The sequence below is a fragment of the Xenopus tropicalis genome, chromosome 6 (genome assembly GCF_000004195.4).
Source record: "Xenopus tropicalis strain Nigerian chromosome 6, UCB_Xtro_10.0, whole genome shotgun sequence".
Classification (NCBI taxonomy): domain Eukaryota; kingdom Metazoa; phylum Chordata; class Amphibia; order Anura; family Pipidae; genus Xenopus; species Xenopus tropicalis.
In genome coordinates, this window is record NC_030682.2 from 119,095,030 (window position 1) to 119,122,305 (window position 27,276).

The following is a 27,276-nucleotide window of genomic DNA, read 5'->3' on the forward strand; positions in this document are numbered from 1 at the left end:
GATTCAGCCAAAACACTGATTTCTCTACAAAAGATTTGTCCAAACAGTGAACTGAGTACAAACACTAATTAGTACAGTAAAGTCTGAGCAAACCTTTCACAAACTGCACATTGTAAAGTGAATATAAATGCATGACCCTTTTCAGTTTTTCAGTCTTGTAATGTCACATGACTGTAAAGGCTGATGGATGTGGTGCGTCCCTAGTTATTTATATGGTGTATGGGTGAAACCATTATTCAAACTGTTTGTCAGTAACACACACGTCGGAATAACATCATTCAAATTCAGTTTTTCTCAGACCTGTTTCTATTTATTTATAATGCTGCTTTGCTGCAAGGATCCCCACCGACTGGGATTCCCTCCCATGGAGATCATTGCCCTCAGTTTGGCAGCACGCTTGACATGACAAATTGCCTACTGTTGCATGCGTTTAGTGCAAATTTACATACAGAACATTGTCTTCCAGTATTAGGTGACTTCTCTTATATACACTCAGTTTCTAAACTTAATAGGAACCAGTAAATAATTCCATATAGCGTTGCAGGAAGATACAGAAATGGGATATATCACAGACAAGCCATATAAACAACACTACAACAGTACAAATAAAAATGGAGGCATTGGCACACTAATTAAAGCTATATCCACACAATATTCTGTTCCAAGAATAAGAGAGTTAAAGGGGAACTCCACCCAAAAACAACTTTTTGAAAATTAACATAAATTCAAGCAACTTTGCATTAAATTTAAAAATATGCAGCTGTTTCATTATTTTTAATGTAATAATATGGTTTGGAACAGTTACCTAAGCCTGGCTCCCTATTCTCCTGCTGATCTGGCTGACTACTTTGAGACTCAAAATATGACAGTAAGCGACTCCCCTCAGCCTACATTCACCCTGCATCCTCCATATCCCACAATTCCCTGCACACATGATGACAATAAGGAAAGAAACATCACAGTGCAATATGTGAGGTTATGTAGTTCCTGCCTGCTGTCTGTAGGCTGTGGAGAAGTTGTCACATCAGTGTTTTAGTCCCTCCTCCCCTGCCAGGATTACAAATAATCAGGGGCGGGCCAAGCCGACCGGGCGCCCTAGGCAACCCAGTCGGCCACCTCGCCCCTGCATCTTCCTCCTTCCCCCCCACCCCCACCCCTTTGGCGCACATGCGCAGTTGAACGCGCGGGGGGGGCGGGGTTCGTGTTGTGATTCTATGGATCATTGCCCCCGCCGCTTGTCCTTACGCGAGCGAACTAGGGGTAGGCAGGAGAGGCTGGAGAGGCTGCCTGGCGCCCCCCAATTGTTGCGCCCTAGGCAGCTGCCTCTTCTGCCTACCCCTAGTTCCTGCCCTGCAAATAATGCAGAAAGAGAAAAATTGTTTTGTAGCTGAATTTCAGCATATAGAAATACAGTATTTATTCATACTTATTGAAAGAACAAATAACAGTAATAGGTATATTAGGGGTTTCTGTGTTGTGTCTGTCTCTTTAACAAATTTTGGTTTGAAAGCTGAAGTTCCCCTTTAATAGACTATAGTCAATAGACTACAATACATTGTACAGGAAGTGCTCAAATCAGCTCAGAAATATAATGAAAACCTTCCATGGTAAGAAGAGTTACTAGGTTCTGCAAACAGCACAGGGATTGCTGAAAAAAATACTGGCAAAATCTGTTGGGAAGTGCATACTGAATAGTTAATTTATTTAAATATTTAATTCTGCCTCACCCTTTAGTTACTCTTTCAAAATAAATAATACTTTAGGTGAATATTTGCTGTTTCTAGTTGTACAATGCAGAGCATACTACAGCAGCTAAGAACCTGGCGCCTTGCTGGGAGTTATAGTTCTCACGTGTGATCTGTGGGTGGGATAACAAGCAGACACAGTCACATGCAGACATAGAATTAAAGATAAAGTCCCAAGCTTCTCATCGAGAATATGCAATTCTTTCACGTCCATATAAATATATATATATAAGTCAGTCTGCTATGGGAGGAGGATTCTTGTAGTGCAGATGGGGCTTCCCATTCAAGGCGCATTCTCATCCGGCTCTTGGCTTTCAGCAGAAGTCGCCTGGTGCAGGAACTGTCCTGTGGCTCCAATGTACAGCCTGGAACGCATGGGCCATTTCTAAACAACAAGCAGTAATTGTTACATTAGAACAAGGTCAATGAAATAAAGTAAGTAGGCGTTACATTTATAGGAGCCCATTTACCTGCCTGTATGATTTTGCATTAGTATGAATCTAATCCTGCTGGGCAAAAACAACATAAATATCTGAATAACCCCCTGTTTGTATTAATGTATTCTACTGTACAGCGCTGCGTACATAAGTAGTGCTTTATAAATAAAAAGCATAAATACATACATACATACATAAATACACTGATTTAAGTCTCCAAATTGGCCCCAACTTGTTGGTGTTAAATTAGATCAGATCGTCTGGTGATCTTACTATATATGCCCATTTTCTCCAGGTCATAAGTAGGATAATAACTATGTATTTTTAAACTGTTGCAAGGCTGGCCATACAGGTAAGGTAATTTGACTAGTTTTAACCATCCTGTCTGACCATCTGGGTATGTATGGGACCAAGGGCTGCAATATCAACACCATCTAGTGGCCAAATTATCAAGAAAATCAGTAGAATGCTAGATTGTTTATATCCAAAAAGTAGGTTCTGGTCAGAACTTCTTTAGACATGGAAATTGAATTTATTACATAAGCTTTCTCATATACCTTTAGAGTTCTGAACTATACAGTACAGAGAATGAGTAAATTTAAAGGGAAGAGTGAATTTAAGAGAATGAGTGAATTAAGGGGATGAGTAAATATAACGGTATGAGTACATTTAAGGGGATGAATAAATATAAGGGAATGAGTGAGTATAAGGGGATGAGTGAGTATAAGGGGATGAGTGAGTATAAGGGGATGAGTGAGTATAAGGGGATGAGTGAATATAAGGGGATGAGTGAGTATAAGGGGATGAGTGAGTATAAGGGGATGAGTGAATATAAGGGGATGAGTGAATATAAGGGGATGAGTGAGTATAAGGGGATGAGTGAGTATAAGGGGATGAGTGAGTATAAGGGGATGAGTGAATATAAGGGGATGAGTGAGTATAAGGGGATGAGTGAGTATAAGGGGATGAGTGAGTATAAGGGGATGAGTGAGTATAAGGGGATGAGTGAGTATAAGGGGATGAGTGAGTATAAGGGGATGAGTGAATATAAGGGGATGAGTGAGTATAAGGGGATGAGTGAGTATAAGGGGATGAGTGAGTATAAGGGGATGAGTGAATATAAGGGGATGAGTGAGTATAAGGGGATGAGTGAATATAAGGGGATGAGTGAATATAAGGGGATGAGTAGTAGGGGATGAGTGAGTATAAGGGGATGAGTGAGTATAAGGGGATGAGTGAATATAAGGGGATGAGTGAATATAAGGGGATGAGTGAATATAAGGGGATGAGTGAATATAAGGGGATGAGTGAGTATAAGGGATGAGTGGATGAGTGAGTATAAGGGGATGAGTGAGCAGTGAGTATAAGGGGATGAGTGAATATAAGGGGATGAGTGAATATATGATATAAGGGGATGAGTGAGTATAAGGGGATGAGTGAATATAAGGGGATGAGTGAGTATAAGGGGATGAGTGAATATAAGGGGATGAGTGAATATAAGGGGATGAGTGAGGGGATGAGTGAATATAAGGGGATGAGTGAATATAAGGGGATGAGTGAGTATAAGGGGATGAGTGAGTATAAGGGGATGAGTGAATATAAGGGGATGAGTGAATATAAGGGGATGAGTGAGTATAAGGGGATGAGTGAGTATAAGGGGATGAGTGAATATAAGGGGATGAGTGAGGAGTGAGTATAAGGGGATGAGTGATATAAGGGGATGAGTGAATATAAGGGGATGAGTGAATAAGGGGATGAGTGAGTATAAGGGGATGAGTGAGTATAAGGGGATGAGTGAGTATAAGGGGATGAGTGAGTATAAGGGGATGAGTGAGTATAAGGGGATGAGTGAATATAAGGGGATGAGTGAATATAAGGGGATGAGTGAGTATAAGGGGATGAGTGAGTATAAGGGGAGTGAGTATAAGGGGATCAGTGAGTATAAGGGGATGAGTGAGAGGGGATGAGTGAATATAAGGGGATGAGTGAGTATGAGTGATATAAGGGGATGAGTGAGTATAAGGGATGAGTGAATATAAGGGGATGAGTGAATATAAGGGGATGAGTGAGTATAAGGGGATGAGTGAATATAAGGGGATGAGTGAATATAAGGGGATGAGTGAGTATAAGGGGATGAGTGATATAAGGGGATGAGTGAGTATTAGGGGATGAGTGAGTATAAGGGGATGAGTGAGTATAAGGGGATGAGTGAGTATAAGGGGATGAGTGAATATAAGGGGATGAGTGAGTATAAGGGGATGAGTGAGTATAAGGGATCAGGAATAAGGGATGAGTGAATATAAGGGGATGAGTGAATATAAGGGGATGAATGAATATAAGGGGATGAGTGAGTATAAGGGGATGAGTGAGTATAAGGGGATGAGTGAATATAAGGGGATGAGTGAATATAAGGGGATGAGTGAGTATAAGGGGATGAGTGAATATAAGGGGATGAGTGAATATAAGGGGATGAGTGAGTATAAGGGGATGAGTGAGTATAAGGGGATGAGTGAATATAAGGGGATGAGTGATATAAGGGGATGAGTGAGTATAAGGGGATGAGTGAGTATAAGGGGATGAGTGAGTATAAGGGGATGAGTGAGTATAAGGGGATGAGTGAGTATAAGGGGATCAGTGAGTATAAGGGGATGAGTGAATATAAGGGATGATGAGTAAGGGGATGAGTGAGTATAAGGGGATGAGTGAGTATAAGGGGATGAGTGAGTATAAGGGGATGAGTGAGTATAAGGGGATGAGTGAGTATAAGGGGATCAGTGAGTATAAGGGGATGAGTGAATATAAGGGGATGAGTGAGTATAAGGGATGAGTATAAGGGGATGAGTGAATATAAGGGGATGAGTGAATATAAGGGGATGAGTGATAAAGGGGATGAGTGAGTATAAGGGGATGAGTGATGATATGGATATAAGGGGATGAGTGAATATAAGGGGATGAGTGAATATAAGGGGATGAGTGAATATAAGGGATGAGTGAGTATAAGGGGATGAGTGAGTATAAGGGGATGAGTGAATATAAGGGGATGAGTGATATAAGGGGATGAGTGAGTATAAGGGGATGAGTGAATATAAGGGATGAGTGATATAAGGGGATGAGTGAGTATAAGGGATGAGTATAAGGGGATGAGTGAGTATAAGGGGATGAGTGAATATAAGGGGATGAGTGAATATAAGGGGATGAGTGAGTATAAGGGGATGAGTGAATATAAGGGGATGAGTGAATATAAGGGGATGAGTGATGATGATGAGTGAGTGATGAATATAAGGGGATGAGTGAGTATAAGGGATGAGTGAGTATAAGGGGATGAGTGAATATAAGGGGATGAGTGAATATAAGGGGATGAGTGATATAAGGGGATGAGTGATATAAGGGGATGAGTGAGTATAAGGGCATCAGTGAGTGATATGAGGGGATGAGTGAGTATAAGGGGATCAGTGAATATAAGGGGATGAGTGAATATAAGGGGAATGAGTGAATATAAGGGGATGAGTGAAGTATAAGGGAGAGTGAGTATAGGGGATGAGTGGAATATAAGGGGATGAGTGAGTATAGAGGCGGATCAGTGAGTATAAGGGAGACTGTGTGTAATATAAGGGGATGAGGTGAAGTGAGTATAGGGGATGAGTGAATATAAGGGGATGAGTGAATATAAGGGGGAAAGGGGCATGAGTGAGTATAAGGGATGACGTGGAGTATAAGGGGATGAGTGAATATGAAGGGGATGAGTGAGTATCAAGGGGATGAGTGGAGTATAAGGGGATTGAGTGAATATAAGGGGGATTGGTGAATATAAGGGATGAGTGAGTATAAGGGGATCAGTGGATATAAGGCGGATGACTGTGGAATATAAGGGGATTAGTGAGTATAAGGGGATGAGTGATATAAGGGGATGAGTGAATAATAAGGGGTGAGTGAGGTATAAGGGGATGAGTGAATATAAGGGATGAGTGGAATATAAGGGGATGAAGTGAATATAAGGGGATGAATGAATATAAGGGGATGATGTGAATATAAGGGATGAGTGAGTATAAGGGGATGAAGTGAGTATAAGGGGCATGAGGTGAGTATAAGGGGATGAGTGAGTATAAGGGGATGAGTGAATATAAGGGGATGAGTGAGTATAAGGGGATGAGTGAGTATAAGGGGATGAGTGAATATAAGGGGATGAGTGAGTATAAGGGGATGAGTGAGTATAAGGGGATGAGTGAGTATAAGGGGATGAGTGAATATAAGGGGATGAGTGAGTATAAGGGGATGAGTGAATATAAGGGGATGAGTGAGTATAGGGGATGAGTGAATATAAGGGGATGAGTGAGTATAGGGGATGAGTGAGTAATAAGGGATTAGTGAGTATAGGGGATGAGTGAGTATAAGGGGATGAGTGAATATAAGGGGATGAGTGAATATAAGGGGATTAGTGAGTATAAGGGGATCAGTGAGTATAAGGGGATCAGTGAGTATAAGGGGATGAGTGAGTATAAGGGGATGAGTGAGTATAAGGGGATGAGTGAATATAAGGGGATGAGTGAGTATAAGGGGATGAGTGAATATAAGGGGATGAGTGAATATAAGGGGATGAGTGAGTATAAGGGGATGAGTGAATATAAGGGGATCAGTGGATATAAAGTGACTTTCTCATACCTTGACAGGATGCAGGTATCCCTCTCCACTGTGCAGAGTCCCCAGGAGCTCTGGGCTATGGGATGCACTGTTGTTAGGTGCAGTAGTTGGGTGGTTAGCAGAGCTGCTCTCATCCTCCTCCTGCAGGCTGCGGGTAAGATGGGCAATGTAGGTTGTGGCCAGTATAAGCACATCCAGCTTGGAGAGCTTTGTATCTGGAGGCACAGATGGCAGTGTCCTCTGAAGTTCCAAAAAAGCATGGCGCAAAGTTTGTACTCTGTTCCTTTCTCGGGCAGCATTGGCAGCAGCTGGACGCCCTCCAGTGGTGTTGCCATTACTTCCTCCAGTCTTCCCTCCCTCAGCCTTTCCTTTTCCTAATGCAAGGGAGTCCTGTTCAGAACCACTGGGAGTCTCTTCCCTGCTGTGCACCAGGCTGGACACCTGAGGGCGCTGTACTTTCTCCACCATGTCCACGTCAGTCACTACAAAGGATTAAAGTGTATCAGACATTTGTAATTGCTGTGGGTGACAGTAGCTGCTCCTTACTTTGCTTAAAGGAGAATGCAAGTCAAAATTTAAAAAGCATACTGCCCAATAGTCCTCCTATTGTTTAGTAAAAACGCCACACTTTTGGCTCACCTAATCAAATATTTACTCAGTCACACTTACTTCACATTTTCTAGAACAGGCAGCCATCTCTAAAAAGGTATTCTCCCTTCCTTTCCCTCCTTGCTTCATACTGCACATGTGTTTCATTCCCTCCCCCCCCCCTCTGCCAGATCCGCTTCTGATTGGCTGGTGGGCATGTATAGCTCAGAACAGGAGACAGGATCAAGTTACACACATGCTCAGGAAGGGGAGAGAGATTACAGTGATGTCACTGTAGTCTTCACACTGCTGTAGGCTGCCAGCACCATATCTCAGAGAAGCAAGCAGGGATCTGGGAATTTAAAACCCATGCAGCTTTTTTATTCTTTATTAACCAGTAAATCCTTCCAGCAGAGTCAAAGGCATTCACTGGCATTAGAAGAAAGGGGCTTCCATTTTAAGATGAGAAAAAAGTTGGTTACAGTGAGAGTTGTGAAGTTGTACAATTCTCCCCCTGAATCAGTCGTACTGGCAGATACATTAGATAGCTTCAAGAAGGGGTTGGATGGCTTTTTTTGCAAGGGAGGGTTAATGATGTATTAACTTAATTGCCGATATTATTAACTTCTATTGCCGATATGGAGTCAGGAAGGTTTTTTTTCCTTATTTGAGGCATAAAGTCTTTACATGGGTTTTTGCCTTCCACTGGATTGACTAGCAGCTAGGCAGGTTTCATTTTGACAAAAAATATGTTACAACATAGTCATTTATTAGACAAAGACACACACTTAAGTGTTATTACGTATCACCATATAAGGTGCCATTTCAGCACAAATAATTCATTATTATTCTTCTTGTGAGAGGTGTCAGTAAGAAATCTGAACTGCTTAACAGGACCCTTGTACAAGCACTCAACATCTCAACACAGATTAAGGAAAAACCATCACTAAACGCCAAAATACCAATGACTCCCCGGAGAAGGAATGTCCTGAAACAGACAGATTTTCCCTCGCCTACTTTTTTCTGCCCTCGGGCCCTTGGTAAAGTTCAACACCCAACGGTCTCTGAGGTCTGGACTGAAAGATGCCCCTCAGAATCACTCAGTGTTAGTAATGGAATGAAAGGCTTAAGGTGAATATATATAATAAAGGCTCTGACTCTTTAGCAAAACATCTGGGACCTGTATTTATTCATTTTTGACAACATAATATATTTTATTAGCTGTGTTTTTTCCTTTACCTGCACAAAGACAAGAGTCTGCCCTATTAAAGCTTCAGTGACTACAAACATTGTATAATTTGCTATATACAGAAGTGCTATTTAACTACGATTACTGATTAATCATAAACTGTCACTATTGATGCAGGCAATCTCATGGAACAAACATTATTGGACCTCTTTTCTCATTACAGTACAAGGAAATCCAACTATAAATTACAGGTCCCTTCCTGAAGCCCCTCTCTCACCTTCCAACTGCGCTCCACAGTACTGCGCCATTTGCACGCTGCTGTTTATAAAAAGGCAGCAGGGTTGCTGGCCACCATGTAGGGCTGCCTGATGTCCTGTCCCAAGTACTAGCAGCCATGGTCACTCTCATATGAAACCTTCAACTGCACAAACTCCTGGGGAGAAAATGTAGCCAGACATGGCAGCACACTACTCTGCAAATGGGGCTGTATTGGGCAGTGTGGGTAGTGGGATTTGGGACGGTGGTCTCTGGAGGGGACATATGACATATATAGCTATACAATTTTTGGCTACACTAAAATCAAATTGAATCTATTTTAAATGAGTATTTACAAGTGAAATTATTTTTTCATTATGGTGTCTTTCTGTTAACCTCTAGTCTGTTTTTAAAGCCCCCCAATTGTTTTGTATAGGGCTGCTTTTTCAAACAACAGAACAGGGAGTCTTAGAGACTTGGCCACAGCCACATGGTGCTGCTCCGATCCGTTATGCTGAAGCCAAGTAGTTGGGTGGGAATTCTGTTTAGCTTTACTTATCATGCTTAGCTTTATTATCCTCACAATAGTGTACCCAATACTGAAACATTTATCTGCCCTTTAAATTATGTCAATCTTGATAAATTAACTTGAAAAAAAAAAAACTTTAAAAACAAATTTTAAAAAACTGCCTTCTTTGGGATTCAGTATCTCAAAGCAGTCATTCTTTCAGGGTTCCGAGATCAAACTGTGATAAACACTGATTTTGACTCCATCAAAATGAATATTTTTGGTACTGTCCCTAGCATATTTAGCAACTACATGCAAACGTACATAAATGCATTATTAGTAAAACCCACTGCTTCTGGCAGTGAGTGAATGTGGCAGAATGAAGGAGGGAAGAACTATAATATGATAGGTGCTGATACTGAAGAACAAAACCTGCCCATCATCAAGTTAAATCCATGAAGGATGAATATGTGCAATCCCTGCTAGGGAGGAACATGTAAATCTATCAATGGAGTAGAAAGGAAAAGGGGCAAAGCTGACCCATTGATGTGTAAAGGCATATTAAGGAAATGCTGAGGGCACATAATGTGGCACATAATGAGCTCTGAGCCCACCATATTTACAAATTTCAGTGGCATAGCTGTCTAATCAATAGTATTACACTGCATAGTGCACTATTATGCTCTTATTTATGCATTTATCTTACCTACCCCTACATTTTTTAGATTGCTGGAAACCTCTAAAAAAAAATGTGGTTCTGAGGTGCAGCCACAAAGAGCTAGAATGAGTGATTTAGATACAGGATATAACTTAGGAATAAATGCCACTTTTCAACCCACCTAACTTTAGGCCATGATATATACACACCCAGGGCACAAAAATCTAGAGTTTTCTGGATAAGGGGTCTTTTTGTAATTTGGATCTCCATACCTTAAGTCTACTAAAAAATAATTTAAACATGAAATATACCCAATAGGATTTTTTTTTTACCTCCAATAAGGATTTTTTTTCTAAGTTGGGATCATAATGGAACTGATACCTGTACTATGTAAAAAAGATAGTAACAGTAATAAAATCTTCATACCTGAGCCTGCTTGGTTTTTACCTGTGAAACTATTCAAGCTCTGTATTTTTAATGGACTGATTCAGAGCAGAAGGTGAAAGAAATCTCGAATTCACAAACTCAAAAATTGATAAATAATTACATGTCTACGAAAAAATAATTTAAACATTAAATAAACCCAATAGGATTGTTTTACCTCCAGTAAGGAGTAATTATATCTTAGTTGGGATCAAGTACAGGTACTGTTTTATTATTACAGAGAAAAAGGGAATCATTTAACCATTAAATAAACCCAATAGGACTGTTCTGCCTCCAATAAGAGGTAATTATATCTTAGTTGGGATCAAGTACAGGTACTGTTTTATTATTACAGAGAAAAAGGAAAAGATTTTTTAGAAATGTCATTATTATTATTTTTTATTAAGTAATTATTAATTATTATTTAGTATTTTGATTAAAATGGAGTTTATAGGAGATGATCTTCCTGTAATTTGGAGTTTTCTGTATGATGGGTTTCTGGGTGACAAAGCCTATACCAGTACATATATCTATATGTATTTTATTATTATAAATATAAATATATAAAAGAGCAGTATATGTATGGGATATTTCATCTGGAAACTGAATATGCAAAAAGCTCTGAATTACAGTATGTATGTATATCTTTATTTATAAAGCGCTACTTATGTACGCAGTGCTGTACAGAAGAAATTACAGTCAATTTTAAGCAAATAATTCTTTATTTCTATCTGTTTATATATATATATATATATATTGATTTTTTGTTTTATATAATCATAAAACCTAAGCTGCATGAATCCATAGTGGTGGCAAACTAGTCCTATTGGGTTTATTTAATGTTTCATGTTTTGTTTTAGCAGACTTAAGGTATGGACTTCCAAATTATGGGAAAAGAAACCCTTATCCCACAACCAAAATGTATGGATTACGCAACACTCCATGTGCCTAAAACCAACACCGTGATTGCATATGTGAGTGTGATTTATGCTGAACGGCGCAGCACTGCATACTGGAAATTTGGTTTCTACCTACCAGAACACAATCTTAATGGGACAAAACAGATAAATGTAAATAGCCCATAGCGATCTTCATTACACATCAGTTCAAGTATGAATTTGTTAACTAATGGTCTCCTCCGACACATAAGTTCTCACTGAATCACAGGCATGGACTCACACTGCACAAATTCCCGGGTATCTCAAGCTTCACGTGGGGTTCGCCATGCTTCCTCAGTAACATAAACGTAATTTCCCCATAGTGCTTTCTACCCATAAAACATCCCACAGTGAAAGTTTTTGCTACGATTAGCGCTCTCTCACTGTCCTTGACTTCACATATTCCCGTTAAAGCCGAAAAACACAAGATTCCTTTTTGCGATTTAAGGGATTCTGGACGCTGGCGAAATACAATCCAAGAAATCCACAGTAACATAATCTGTTCACAAAATCTGGGAAATCCCTTTAGAGTTGCTTCGTTCTGCCGTCATAAATATGAGCAACCGTGCTAGCGTATCAGGGGAATGTAATATAAGTTGCTGCATTTTTCTGTAACCCTTGTTTGTTCAAATATTGTAAGACCCCTGTTTGTTATAAACTAATATTAAGCACCATGTAACTTTCTGCTGCTATATAAATGTATGATAATGATGTTTAAAATACGTTCTGCCAACCTACAAAGGTATTTAAGCACTTATTTACTGCAGTGAAAAGTTTGAGCGTAATATACTTTGCCACATTACACATTGTATGAATGTTATATCAGTTCTTACTGAAATTAATCTCGCCCAGGGGAGCTTACAATCAAGAAGAAGTAGAGGAATAAATATAACAGGAAGCTTGCTGCTTTATAGGATTTCATCTATTTTGCAATTAACTAACATTATAACTAAAATATACAGCGCTAAAATGAACGTAAATAATAATAACAGAAAGTAGTTCTATGGCATTAACCAGAAAAAAGGGTTAGAAATAACTGTGAATAATAACTTTGTATAAGTAATAAATGTTATTAATAATAATAATAATAAGTAGGAAGAAATGTAATATTATGGTTAGTACAAACTAAAGGGACAAATTTATCAAAATGTGAGTTTAGAGCTTAATATATAAATACTCCCTTACGTTCTATTCATTCTTATGGGATTTTTATTGTATTTATCAGTGGGTGAAAGTTAGAACTCACCATCTGATCAACACTTTTCTAAAAATCCCATAGGAATGAACAGAATGTGGGCGAGATTTTATGCATTTTATAAATCTGCCCCTGAAAGTCATAATATGGAAATATTTACAGCCAATGTAAATATATAAAATATGCTAAAAATAACTGCCTAAAAAGTAATTATATTCAACGTAATTCTATTGACCTAAAAACCATAATATGTTGAGCAATAAATCGGAAATGTTACTCATTCTTTCTTGTGAATTACAAACAAATACTACAAACAATTAGATATTTGAACGCAAGACAATTTGAGATATTTACTCTAATGGCACGTGATATTATAGATGTATAGCTGTAATTAACAGGTAAGTGATTGTTGAGTGTAAATGGCGGGGGGTCAGTATCTGGTAGGAAAGGTCTATCTTGACCGTACCGCTCTGTAGTGTATACAATTGGCTGAAAGGGGGTCACTGCTAGCCTGCTTATTGCACTGAGGCTTCCTAAATTCCAGCCAAAACTTTAATACACATTTAGGGATTACTAACTTGCAACCCTCCAGCAGTTGTTGGACTACAATTCCCAGCATCCCTTGACAGGCTTAAGCTTTAATTCAACAGCAGTTAGAGAGCAGAGGTTTGACACACCGGAGTTATCTGATAACAAAGTGCAAACTGTCAGCAGACTGGGCTCAGCATACAACTCTGTACCTCTCTTCTACATCTGTATAGCCTCAGGCATGGATATTATTAATGATAATGTAGCTTTCCATGAACTTACAGTTACAATATAATATAGAACTATATAAATACATGTGCGTGTGAGTCGGTTTTACTCCTGTACAATTACACACAAGAATATTATGTTTAAGGCAGATTACTGCCCCTTTTAAAGGGTACATTCAATTTTAAAAGGGAAAGATGCAATTTTCCACAAATCTTTTCACAAACTAAGGGTCGACTTATTACCGTTAAGCGTTAATGTGCCAGTTGTTTCATATTTACCAAGCTCCTGTCCATGTTGGAAAGATTTATTCCACTGCAGAAAAGTTTTTTATTCACAGGCTTTATCAGTTCAGTGGGGAGTTAGAGCTCAGTGCAGCCCACGGGATGGAATGGTGTTCAACTGGAATGTGTTGTGAGAAATAAATTGTAGTAATAGTGATGATTTGTTTAAAACTGTCAGAAAGAAAGTGCATTTGTAAGGATTCTGCTATTTATATTTTGTATGTTTTCCACTAATTGAAATGTTAATAGAATTTTGGATAGTTCTCTGGGGAGAAATTTTGTCAAGAAATGTCTTGAAATATGCCCTTAAATGTGAAGTTATTTCTGTTTAACTTGTTCCTCAGCAGTCAGCATATTCACCCCTGCATCCGGTTGCCCCTTGGTGGCGAATTAATAAATAATAAATAAAATTCGGAAAATTTTGTTTCAATAAATGTGCCTTTAGGTATTGGCCATGTAACATTAGAGAGAAGTCATTTTATTGTGCCATTGGATTTGGTCAGTTTAGAGTTTGTCTTACTGCTAATCCTTTTGTATCTATTCATGCACTAAATCATATATTAAATAGAGCGATTTGCCATGGGACCCCAGCATGAGAGGGGTTAATGTGAGTGAAAATATATTGGGAGAAGTTTAGAAAAAAAAGATCTATATTCTATAATAGTTCTAAAATTTCCAGTGAATACAACTCAAAAGAAAAAAGGAAAAGAAAAACAATAAAGCAACTACAAATGTATGATCAGATCGTTTGCCTGGAAATGAATGAGAAAGAACCGAAAATGATTAACAGGAGCTTAAATATGTAATTTAATATTAGTGATTTTACTTTCAAATAAAGTGAAAGCAAAACAAAAGGCACCAGTTCCAGGGCAGTCTAATATGATACAGGAATTAGAGTTTTTATATATAAGTGTTCTGAAATCCTGGCAATGCTATTTCCTAAACTGTCAATTTCATATATTTTAATTATTGCATTTTTTTCTTTGTGATAACTCATTACAAAGTATTTGCTCATAACTGAATGGTTTTAGTAGTATTCCTTAGCAACTCACCTACAGTATATTTGCCTTGTGGTGCTGTTCTGTTTATAGGGCTGGGTCAAGTTTGGGTTAATAAAAGACTAACTGAGCATCAACCAATGATGAATACAAATTTTAATGCTGTAAGTAAAGAAAGGTAACCAGATAAGTGTGTGTCTAACCTCTTATTTATCAGCGACTCACAGAAATGTGCCATACCTGTGGCTGTAGCGTTCTTACTGTTCCAGTTCTGTTTCAAAATGCCCAAATCCTGAGTTCCTTCTATACTCTGGGTTATTCCTCTGAACTTGCTGTGTAACTGAGGTGGCTCATCTGTGATGCTTCTGTAGCCAGTAGTGCTGTCAGGCTGCAACTTCTTGTTCCAAACGCTCTGTGGCCAGGAGGTTAACTGGTGTCTGAAATATCCCACAAACTCCTTACTGGAACTGGGCTACTCCCCTCTGCCAATGCAAATTTACTGGGACTGGACAGTTCCCTCCTCTCATACACTCTTTTCAGGGATTAGGTTCCTCCTCTCCCCTACCATAACCTTAATTACACTGGGCTACTCCCCCCTACCACCCTGTTTTTACTGGGACTAAGCTACACCCCTCTCTCAGCCTATCAATACCAGGACTGGGCATCTATTCACCTCTTGTATCGGTTATTGATTGCTTTATATGTTACTCTGTATGTCCAATGTATGAAACCCACTTATTGTACAGCGCTGCCAAATATGTTGGCACTTTATAAATAAATGTTAATAATAATAATAATAAATCTTGTACAACCCCATAATTACCTTTTATAATTATCCACACTGAGACACTGCCCTCTCTAAACCTATCCTTACTGGAATAAGGCTACTGCCCCTACTAACTCCAAACTTACTCAGTCTGTGCTAGTGCTGACTTACTCCACTCTTCCTTACTAGGGCTGGGATGCTGTCCAGTTTCTCAACCCTTATTAAGTGGGTCATGGACTATTATTCTAGAACTTGGCTACTCCACTCTCAGCCTATCCTTACTGGATGTGGCCTATTCTCCATTTCCTACTCCAAACCCATCCTTACTGGCATTGCTTATGCCACCCCCCCCCCCATATCTTTACTAAATCAGGTTTTACCTCCCAACATCTATACTAAAATGTCACTATTATCTATGCCATCCTTGCTTGGACTGGGTTTTATCACTCCTATATATTAAACTAAATGATACCAGGCTACTCCGTGCTCACAGGGAACACATACTTGATTATAGATACCCTTTCTTGAGAACATTCTTCTACCTTTTCCTCCATTCAGGGTCTGGCCTACAACCATTTACATCCCCACTTTTGCTGCACATGGGCTACTTCCATCCCATCTTTACTCAGGCTAAGTTACATCTTCCTCCTGAACCATACTTACTTGACCTGGGATACTTTCTTGTCTCCTACCATACTTTTTGGGTCTGGGCTCATAATAATCTCACACCATGAATAATACCAAAGCCCTTACCAGCATACCATCTTATTCTCTCAACCTCTTCCATTGTGAGTGGGATTGATTCACTCCCACAATCTTCTTGGATCTGGCTACTCCCTCTCCCCTAGCTATTCTAACCTTAATGGGTCTGGCTTACTACCAACTCCCCAACATCTTAATGGGGTCTTTACTTAAACCCTATTTCATCCTTACCATTTTATTTAGTCTGAATTACTCCGTCCTCTTCTACCATTCATTTTCAGTCTGGGCTAAGCCCCCCTTTTCCCTCCAAGCCTTACTGGAATACTGGTCTTTACCTCACCAGTTGGATTTTTCGCTTTCATGCCGCCTATACCCAAGCTGTGCTACTCCTACTTCCCACACAGCGTTCACTGCATTGCTCCCCTCTCCCATTAGACCGTTACAGGGTCTGGGTTACTGTGTCTATCCTTTCTGAATCAGAGCTACTCCCCTTCTACCCACCCATGCACTCCCACTGCATCTCAATCCCAGCTGAAATTTGAGTCAGTTTGTAAAGCATTGGCTATGGCTTGTGAGTTGTGACAGCAACACTCACTAGGATATCCCGCTGATTGGAGGAGCCACCCCACAGAGGGGTCAAAAGGCAATAAGGATCGAGGCGTGACAGTTCCCTCATATCAACACTATTGCAGTATCATAGCATTAGGACACAAACAATACTGGAAATTGAATCACATTCTGTTGTTTTTAAATACTTAAAGGTCAATACGCAAGTAATTCCAAGCCCAAGTTCCCAACAGAAGTACCAGACAAGATTGCCACTGAATATCCAGAAATGCAATAGCCATTAGTTATATATTATGATATTCAGCTTCAGGGTTTACAGTCACTTACAATTTGATTTACTTGCATTTACCTTAACTGCAATAGAGCCGCCAAGCAACCTGAATTTATTAGGAAAGTCTCTGCTTTTCCCATGGTCTGATAGCCTTAATTCCACCGAAGCTGGTATAAACCATTTCACCCAATGGGTAGGTTGTATCAGATGTTCCAATATTCTATGGCATTTGGCAGAGTTTTCCTACTTGGATTTTTCACAGTTGTATAAAACTGTATTGGAAAAGTCTCTGGGTATACAGAAAAAAATGCCAATACTGAACAACAATATTTATATAAACAGGTAAGTCCTTTCTTATCTAAAAACCTGTTATCCAGAAACCTCTGAATGATGGAAAGGTGATTTTACATTGGGTTTACATGTGTTTTATTAGCCTTAAGACATGGTGATCCAAGTTATGGAAAAGATCTCAGTAAAATCCCCAGTCCCAAGCATTCCACAGAATAGATCCCATACCTCTGTATATAAAACCACCACCAAGACAGGAAGCATTTTGGAATTTTGCTATATATAATTCTGGTGGTAATGTGGCTTGACTGTGGCTGAATGCAATGGCGGCAAGCAAGGTGAGTGCCAGTTCTGTTGCCTTTTAGATACCCAGTGCCAAATAAGTGGCTAAAGTTTTCTTCTTGGAACTGTTTGTATGGATTTGAATTTCCATTTCAATTCTATGGATAAGAACTTACCAGGAATCTCTATTTATTGTACCTCCTGCCAGAGAGACCATAGGGTTGATTCACTAAAGTGCGATAACGTTTATCGCATGCTTTTTGCATTATATTTGACGCACAAAAAAATGTGCGATTCGCTAAAGTATTATTGCATGCGTTAAGTTGCATATCGCATGCGCTAAATTAGCGTGCAGAAATAATACTAACGCATGATTCACAAACACTTAGACGTGCTAAATATCGCATTAGTCTGTGCGAAAATTAACACCTACTTGGGGCAGGCGGTAATTATAGAAAAGTACAGTTAATGAGCTTTTGGCAACACAATATGGACTTTGCAGTGGGATTTATTCAAGTCTGTGTTGGCCCTAGAGTGATGCAGCCGCCAGTTTGCAGGGAAATGGTCATTTTCAAAAAAGTAGTTTTACGAACGTAATGGTGTGTATGGCTAATATGGCGTGTGCGCGATAAGTAGCGCACGTGTGTTAATTAGCGCGCGCGACAAGTAGCGCACTGCGTTAATTAGCGCGTGTTGCATCAAATACCACACGAAAATAGTCAACTAGTCGACTTAAATCACACAAACAGCATTGCGTCTAAATTAACACAAGTATCCTTTTAGTGAATCGTGCATTAAGATGCAAAAAATTAGACACAATGAAATTTTTAACGCATGCTATAAATAGCGCTCGTTTTAACGCACCTTAGTGAATCAACCCTCATATATTATTGTTTCCCTGTTTACTTGTTTCTATCATTCCCTCCTCAGTGAGGGCCCAGGTATTCTCACCAATTTGATTCACCCACAGTAGAAGGCACTACTGACAAACTAGTACAGTCCCTCCCTGTGATGTGGGACATAAATAATTCAATATAATGCAACAATATAAACAAATCAGTACTTGCAATGAAAAAATCCAGTTTTCTGTAAATCATAGTGATCTATTTTGGTGTAGGGGATATCATCCCAATACAAATTGCACTTGGTCTTCATTTTTTTTTTTTTTTACAAGTTTTATTATTGCAGTTCTTAAGCTTTAAAAGGATTTAAAAATTATCTTGTTGCTAGGGGGTTAATTACTCTAGCAACCACAGAGCTGTTTTGGAATTAAAAATAGTAGATGGCATTACAAGAGAGTGAGCAATCAAAAATAACAATTACATTGAATCTTCACAATTAATTTGGGCAGCACGTCAGCTGACTGGCACTACAGAACACATTACGGATATATTTTGCATCAGCATTGCCTGCAGCCGTCTAGTTGTCCTCTGACATCCCTTTGGGCTGCTGGATTTCTAGGCCCTGCTAGGTTACAGCCCCGTGCTTAAAGCATGTGCCCAGGAGCACGTGTCATGAAATGTGGCTCTGTGTGTTCTGCCCTGTCGGGCTGTGCTAGTCATGGGCTGGTCAGGCAAAATGGGTCAATATGCCCATTACTATATGCAACTGTTAATGCACCCAGATTGCACTTTGTGCATAGAATCAGATTATGCATTGTTGTTGGAAAAACACCGAATATGTTACTAAAGGGGAGCCATTAAGTCACACAATGGGGACCCACATAAAAGCTGTTGTATGGGGAAAAATTAGGAAAAGCTCAGTAACAGACCCCAGATGTATCCTCAGATGTATCTACAGGATAATCCCTTGAAAGTGCCTTTGTAGGAAACAAACACAGGGTATTATAAACCAAACTCATTTGGCAGACGCAGGTCAGGGGGGCATATTGGCAATCACATCACCTTGAGTCCATTGTAAGGCACGTTCCTCAGAACAATCCAAATATCTCTGGGGGGGAGAAAACAATGCTAATGCGTTTGTGTAAAGTGTCCCGGCCTCTTCCAACCTGTCACTCTCTCTGCTGGCGACAGCTTCCTTGGCTCAATATGCAAAGAAGGTCTCTAACTTGTATTCACTTGGGGACGACAAACAGGGGTCATTTATCAAGTGACACAGACAGGGGCCACGAGCAGAAGTCACATAAACAGTTTGAAGAGTTGCCTTTCTGCACAAAGCTCGGTTTATTAGCCCTGGAAAGAGCGTGACATGCTGGAAAAGTACAATGAACAAAGGGTCAAGGCCTGAAATACTAATTGCTTTATATAAAGGGGTCACTGGTAGAATTTAAAAGCCTTTTAATAACAGGTATGGGATCTATTATGCAGAAAGTTCCCAATTATGGGAAGACTATCTCCACAACTCCATTTTAATCAAATAATTCAAATTTGTAAAAATGATTCTCCTTTTCTCTGTAATAATAAAACAGTACCTTGTCAGCACCGGATTTCTAATCTGGGCGCCCCGAGGCCACCCCCATTCTGTGCACCCCCCCCCTACGTGAGCACGTTTAACGTTTAAGCTCCCATATGGAGCAGGGGGAGAGGTCCCCATTGCGCCTTGTGGGAGCAAAATTTCTAAATTTTGCTGCACGGGGCGGGACTTAAGGTATGGAGATCTAAAGTACGGAAATTTGCAAAAAAATCGGATTTGTCGCAACGAGTACGAAAGTTGGAGCTGCAGAGTGCCATTGAGTCCTATTGGAAGCTTCCAAAAACATGCACAGAAGGATCAAAGTCAGAAAGGTTTTCCCGCCATTTAAGATAATTTGGATACGAAAATTTAGTGACTTTCAGATCGCCAATATGATATTATCGTGACTATTATGATTTTTTCATAACCATTTTCGTTGTCATTGGAGGAATGCAGTTGTCTGTGGATCATGGATCACATTGTGGCAATTTTGCAAAGTGCAGGGCAGGGTGCAAGTGTAGAAAAAATCATAGATTGTACCTGTTTTCTGAACTTTGCACCCTGTCCTGCACTTAGCAAATAACCCCTATGGAGGTAGAAGGGAAATACTGTACATGAAGATATGAAGTCTCTTGTATCCCTCACACAGTAGCCCTGTAAAGTGTCATTTTTTGCCTAATCCTTTGCTAGGCATTATATTCCCTTTAATGTTTACAATAAGGGGTCAGTTTGATCACAATTTGGGAGTCACATTTAGTTTATAACTAGATAAGAAATCCAGTATTTTGCTATCCAGTGAATTAAAGCTGATATATCTGGCAATAGCTGGGCTTTGGACAGAAAGGAAAAGTCCATATAATTCTGTGCACATTTTCTGGTGTGAACACAAATAAATCAAATGCAAAGGGAAAGTAAACTGAGAAGTGACAGGTGAGCCGTGATTCATTGAGGTTTATTTGAACTTGTTTACAAAAGGTATAAATTAGCTGTGCTACTAATAGTGCGGAACAGGCTCTGCCCCTTCATGCCCAAGGGCTCAGCGTGCCAGTCTGAGTGAGTGTTTAATCCAATCCTTCAGGCTAGAGAAAACAGTTGCCCTGGTACTGTATATATGCATCGCTGCTCGTGGCCTGGAAACTTGCCATGCCCATAGCTGCCAAATGCCACTCACTTTCACTCACTTTACTGCGCCTGCTTTTTTGGCTCTGACCCTGCTTTTTTAAACTGACCAACTGCACAGAAGGATTTTAATGTTATTGATCTATGATCCTGCCCAGCTGCTAACACAATAACAGGAGTGAGAGTACAGCATGGCATATTTTCCTTGGCGCATTTACACAACAGGATTACAGGCCAGGTTTTAACAGAATGGTCTAACCTTTCCTCAATCTTTCCAGCAAGCAAAGAGTTAAAGAGTTCAAGTCACTTACTGACTAGCAGCCTGGGTTCCTGAGAGCGCTGCCATTTCATTCCATCACTGGTGGGTACCTAACAACTTGGGCACCTCCCAACCATTTTACCTTTCCATCTTGTTTCATTTTCCAGTTTTCCTGCTCACATCTTGCCACAAATCACAGCAAACTTTGCGACTGTCAAATGTGTTTTTAACATGTTTTTTTTTCATGATCAGTGGTTTAGTTTTTTTTTCATGATCAGGTTTCTTCTTCCAGACTTTTAAGATTCTTTACTTTTTATAATTGTCTTTATAAAAAGGCCCAATTATAAAAAAATACCAAAACTTTGATGGAATAAAATGAATAAATCATCCCATAATGCTGCACACAGGCCCTATAATGTTGGGTTTTATTAATGTAATCTGTGTGTTCTATACACCCTTCTGTGGTACAGTGCTGCAGAATATATTGGTGCTCTATTATAAATAGTGTTATTATAATACAAATTGCAGAGAAGCAGCAATCCTTACCCTGTGTTGCACTGCATCATTAATGGGGTACAAAACAGCACATGTCACTGGTTTTTATTTTATGTAGGAATAGTCATTAGATCACAGCTACCCCCGTCCTCTCAGACCTGCAGTGACAAGTCCCTTGGCAGCTCAATGTTGGCCCCTCGGTGCCCAATGCCGGCCAGTTGCCTCTGGCAAAAAACACGTTAATATTTCTTGTTTGGCTTTCACGTAAAACCCACTAGTGAAAGGGATGATTATGTTGGTGAACTCGTAGATTATATTTCACCTCTACGCACAGTGTTTGTGTTGGGTTGGGTGACACTGGGGCTCCAGGCTAGTAACTGAATCCAGAGACTCACACAGGCTAAACCAAGGGCTCTTTAAGGTATATGCTTGTTAACTTTCCCTTCATTGTGTTTTTTTTGGGTATATTCTATAAATCAGACAGTAGCACATACTAATATATAGCAATACTTTGAATACCGGAGGCTGTTTCACCCTTAGGGCAACGAGCATTTTGTTGTCTGGGGGAAGGGAGGGGAAGAAAAACTGCTCCAAATTATCCTTCCATTAAGTTGAATTAAAAGTAACGGAAAGTACTGGGGGCAGATTCTGGCAGGCTATTATCACTCAGAAAAACCTTAAGTATACTGTATGACTTACATAGTAACATACATAGTAAGTTGGGTTGAAAAAAGACATACGTCCATCAAGTTCAACCATAATGCCTATATATAACCTGCCTAACTACTAGTTGATCCAGAGGAAGGCAAAAAACCCCATCTGAAGCCTCTATAATTTGCCGCAGAGGGGAACAAATTCCTTCCTGACTCCAAGATGGCAATCGGACCAGTCCCTGGATCAACTTGTACTAAGAGCTATCTCCCATAACCCTGTATTCCCTCACTTGTACTGAGAGCTATCTCCCATACCCCTGTATTCCCTCACTTGCTAAGAATCCATCCAGCCCCTTCTTAAAGTTATATAATGTATCAGCCAGTACGACTGATTCGGGAAGGGAATTCCACAACTTCACAGCTCTCACTGTAAAAAATCCTTTCCGAATGTTTAAATGGAACCTCCCTTCTTCTAAACGGAGTGGGTGCCCTCGTGTCCGTTGGAAGGACCTACTGGTAAATAAAACATTAGAAAGGTTATTATATGATCCCTTTATATATTTATACATAGTTATCATGTCACCTCTTAAGCGCCTCTTCTCCAGTGTAAACAGACCCAACTTGGCCAGTCTTTCTTCATAACTGAGACTTAAGTTATTAGGTGCTCTATTTGTTATAAGGTGCCAGTAATTGGCAACTGGAGGGCACATATGGCTACATTTTGCATTATCATTGGCACATCTGTGACAGTGTGATGAATTAGCACGACCCACTTGGGTTTATTTTTATGGATTTATTTAAAATTGGTGATTAAACTGATTTGTGTATATTCTTCATGGTGAGATAAAATCATACATAGAGCCAGTTGCCACTGATCTTCTGGGAGAAGGTGGAAGACTCGTATACCCTGACCTAAATAAAGTACAAGTGCTTAATTTTATACTAAACAGAACAGAAATGCTAAAAGTATTCATCCATGCTACATTAACAAATGTATCCTGGCACACTATAGGGCAAAAAGGCTGGCACCCCTGCAAAATGGAATGTTCTCAGGCTGGAACTGTCTGTGGATGCAGAACAAGACCTGGGGGTCAGCTACACACAAGTCTAGCATCACCATGTGCCAAGCCCAGCTATACTGGTGCAAAGGTTGCCACAACTGGACTTTGGAGCAGTGAAAAAGAATTCTTATGTCTGACAGATGAGCCTGGATTTGCAGATGCCAGAGCAATGCTATGTGCCTGAATGCATAGTAACAACTGTTTAGTAAAGACAGAATAAAGGTGCTAGGGCCCCTAGTTCCACTGATAAGAAATCTTAACCCTGCAGTGACATTGCTGACAATTCTATGCTTTGTGGCAACAATCTGAGGAAATCCCTCTTGTTTCCTTGTGATAATGCCCCCATGCAGCATGCTAGGGCCTCGGAGAGCTGCCCACAGGCACCAATTACATAGGTACTTGCATAGGGTGGTATAAGTATTTTATCAGCCTACTATCAATATCAGCCATGACGCACAAGAACAGAGAAATATATACTGTACATATACACAAAGAACACATACACAGTATACTGTATATATATATATTGTGAGAGAGGCAATGGAAAATATCGTTATTTGGTGTGTTTCCACCAGGGAATCAGTGTCCGAACCCACGGGCTCGAACAGAGGGGGGAGGTATGTGACAAAAAGGCTTGTCTCAGTGAGTCTTGTCTGTTGGATGGCAGGTATATAGCACCCAGGCTTAGGTACTGGCTCCTTTAAATCTCCAGGGCAGGAGAGGCTAGTGCCCTGCAGTATGGCTAGAGAATGCTGGAGCCAATTAGGGAATGCTGGAGCCAATTAGGCAACAGCTGAAGCATTTAAGGTGAGCCTGGGTGTGCAGCAAGGGGTCAGTTTTTCTGAGACTTGGAGGTTGAGCCTGGTCTAATTGAAGGTGACTCTCAGAGCATGGCACAGTGCAGGAGTGCTGCCTGTGTTGGGAACCCCCAGAGGAGCTGGGGGTGCCACCTGCCACTGTGAGGGAGCAGTGGGAGTCGCAACCAGATAGTTCAGTTTCTGAGAGAGACTGAGAGGGGCAGGCTGGACTGACAACAAGCTCCCCTGATTCTGGGATGCCAGAAAAGGACTGCCAGGCGTTGGCAGTGAGGGTTTGTGTTACCCCGTTTGTTGAAACTACAGTCTGGTGAGGCTTTGTTTTCTTGAACTGTTTACTTGCAAATACCAAGTTGTGATATATACTGCTTTACTGTGGAAAATAAAGTACAGGCAGGAGCCTGATCGTTTTGGTTGCAAACCAGAGTTGTCTGTCTCGTCTGTGAAGCCCAGATTTCCATCCGCTACCGGCTGCTACCAGCTAAATCCCCACAATATATAAATATATATATATACTTATGTAAATATATATATATTTATGACTGGTACTATATTTGTACAAATAAAATAGGTTCGGTTATTTATATACAGCCTACAAGATAAATTAAAAGTAATACATACCAGAACACGAATGACTAGTTATGACAGTAACAACTGCCATTTCTTTGGCCAGCAACTGGAGATTTACATTCATTTTTTATGTGCTAAAAAGAAGTTCTTTTGTTTCAGTACAAACCCAGGACCTAGAACCTATCTCTACTTATGGATTCAGCGATACTTGAATGACAGCCTTAATGACAAGCTAACATACAGCATCTGTAAAGTGTGAGTTTTACACTAGGGGGCATATTTATCAAAAGGGAAACTGACAGTTTACTATATGGAAGCTAATAATCCTAAATAAGTGAATAGAGCTGTGGAGTTCTCCTCTGGTGGAGTATATGTCTTATTATATCAAAATAACTATGTGTAATATATAAATAATAAAATTAATTGTGTGACAGAGAGAACTTCACTAAACAGCCTGCATTGTTATAAAGATAAAAAGCTTGGCTGCAGTTGGTGCAGCAACTACACAGATCTGCACCATTTAATAAAGATTGGCCAAATTGGCATTTGGCATTGATATATTTTATCTGACCCCCTGTTGTAAATTGCGCACAAGTATGTCTGTTTATTTCTATGAAACAGTATTTTATGTAATACACTTATGTAGAGACATGCAATGTTCATGAGTATAGTTTCCGCACAATGTAGGTATGTCTAAAACCCTCCTTTATCGAAATAAACCATTATCATAAAATAGACTTTTTTAGCAGTATGTGCTATTGGGTACTCCTAAATAGAAAATTTGTAAAAGGGCAATATTTACATGCGCCAAATCCTCAACAGAACAAGTGCAAAACTGGAACAGGTATGGGATCCATTATCCTGAAACCCTTTATCCAGAAAGCTCTGAATTACAGGAGGGCCACCCCCATAGACTCCATTAAAAAAATGCTATTTCTCTGTAGTAATAAAACATTGCCTTGTACTTAAACCCAACTATGATGTAATTAATCCTTAATCCTCTTGGGGATTTACATGATTTTTTTAGTAGCCTTAGGGTATGGAGATCCAAATTATGGAAATACCCCTTATCTGGAAAACCCCAGGTCCCAAGAATTCTGGATAACAGGTCCCATACCTGTATACCCACAAGTTCAAAAGACTTTTCACCTCATTTTTACATACAGTATAATGCAGTTTTTGCGCTTGAGCATTTTGATGAACTGGACAGTAAGTGACAGTAAGGGGCACATTTACTAACCCACGAACGGGCCGAATGCGTCCGATTGCGTTTTTTTCGTAATGATCGGTATTTTGCGATTTTTTTGGAAAATTGTCGCGACTTTTTTGTTACCAATACGATTTATGCGAAAAAATGCGAGTTTTTCGTAGCCATTCCGAAATTTGCGCAAAATCTGCCGATTTTTTCGTAGCGTTAATACTTGCGCGAAACATCACGCCTTTTAAGTTAACGCTACGGAAAAAGGCGCGACTTTTCGTGCAAGTTGTAACGCTACGAAAAAATCGCCAGATTTTGCGCATCTTTCGTAGCCATTCCGAAAGATGCGCAAAATCTGGCGATTTTTAACTTAAAAGGCGTGATGTTTCGCGCAAGTATTAACGCTATGAAAAAATCGGCAGATTTTGCGCAACTTTCGGAATGGCTACGAAAAACTCGCGTTTTTTCGCGCAAATCGTATTGGTAACGAAAAAGTCGCGATAATTTCCAAAAAGTCGTAAAGTCGCTGAAAAAATCGCAAAAAATACGAAAAAGTCGCAAAATGTTCGTTTTCTAATCGGAATTTTTCCAATTCGGATTCGAATTCGTGTCTTAGTAAATCAGCCCCTAAGTGTTAGCACCCTCCCCCCCCCGGCACGATGTCTGTGTCAAGTCTGCTATGCCTATTAAAGCAGCGAGCAGTGGGAACTATATTAGCACCACCTTCAGGGGTTCCTCTGTGTCAGTAGGTGCAGTTGATATGTGCAAATGAAAGAGTGTGTTTAAAGGGAAGTACCTTTAATGAATGGCGTCAATAAAGTCAACAATTGTGTTGATTTTGTGCGACTGCAATAGTGACTGGTTTTGTAAATGAGCCATTTAAAGCTGTCACTGCTGCAGAAGGTACATAGCATGAACTTGTATCTTGTCAAAAAAAAAAAATTTCAGTTTTATTGTTTTGAAACAAAAATATATTACAAAGAGGAAAGCTATAAAATCATAGAACTGGTCATGGTTCCAAACCCTTTTGCCACATGATATAATTTATATTTTTTTGTGTAAAGTTCAGGTTTGCTGACCCAGAACTGCCCCTAATTTTCTACAAATGTAATTCCTTTTCTGTGCGCTACTCTTGTCTTGTTTCCTGAGATTAACTATCTAATTAGCCCAGGATGACAGCTATATGCATCATTATTTTATCATGTTTAT

The 27,276-nt window shown here is 39.8% G+C and overlaps 1 protein-coding gene across 1 annotated transcript; it reads right to left on the reverse strand.

Annotated features, from left to right (window-relative positions):
* Positions 1-1,468: 1,468 nt before the first annotated feature.
* On the reverse strand, positions 1,469-15,058 carry tcf24 (transcription factor 24). Its single transcript, XM_004915171.3, has 3 exons — positions 14,850-15,058; positions 6,842-7,302; positions 1,469-2,130 (listed from the first exon to the last, which is right to left on the reverse strand). Exons 2-3 carry the CDS (start codon positions 7,286-7,288, stop codon positions 2,029-2,031), a joined length of 549 nt encoding a protein of 182 aa, XP_004915228.1. The 5' UTR covers positions 7,289-7,302; positions 14,850-15,058; the 3' UTR covers positions 1,469-2,028.
* Positions 15,059-27,276: the final 12,218 nt, after the last annotated feature.

Coding starts and splice junctions, on each gene's coding strand:
- tcf24 (XM_004915171.3), bottom strand. CDS start 7,288: ATGGTGGAGAAAGTACAGCGCCCTCAGGTGTCCAGCCTGGTGCACAGC. Junction 2,131..6,841: donor GATACCTGCATCCTGTCAAG/GTATGAGAAAGT, acceptor CTTGTTGTTTAG/AAATGGCCCATGCGTTCCAG.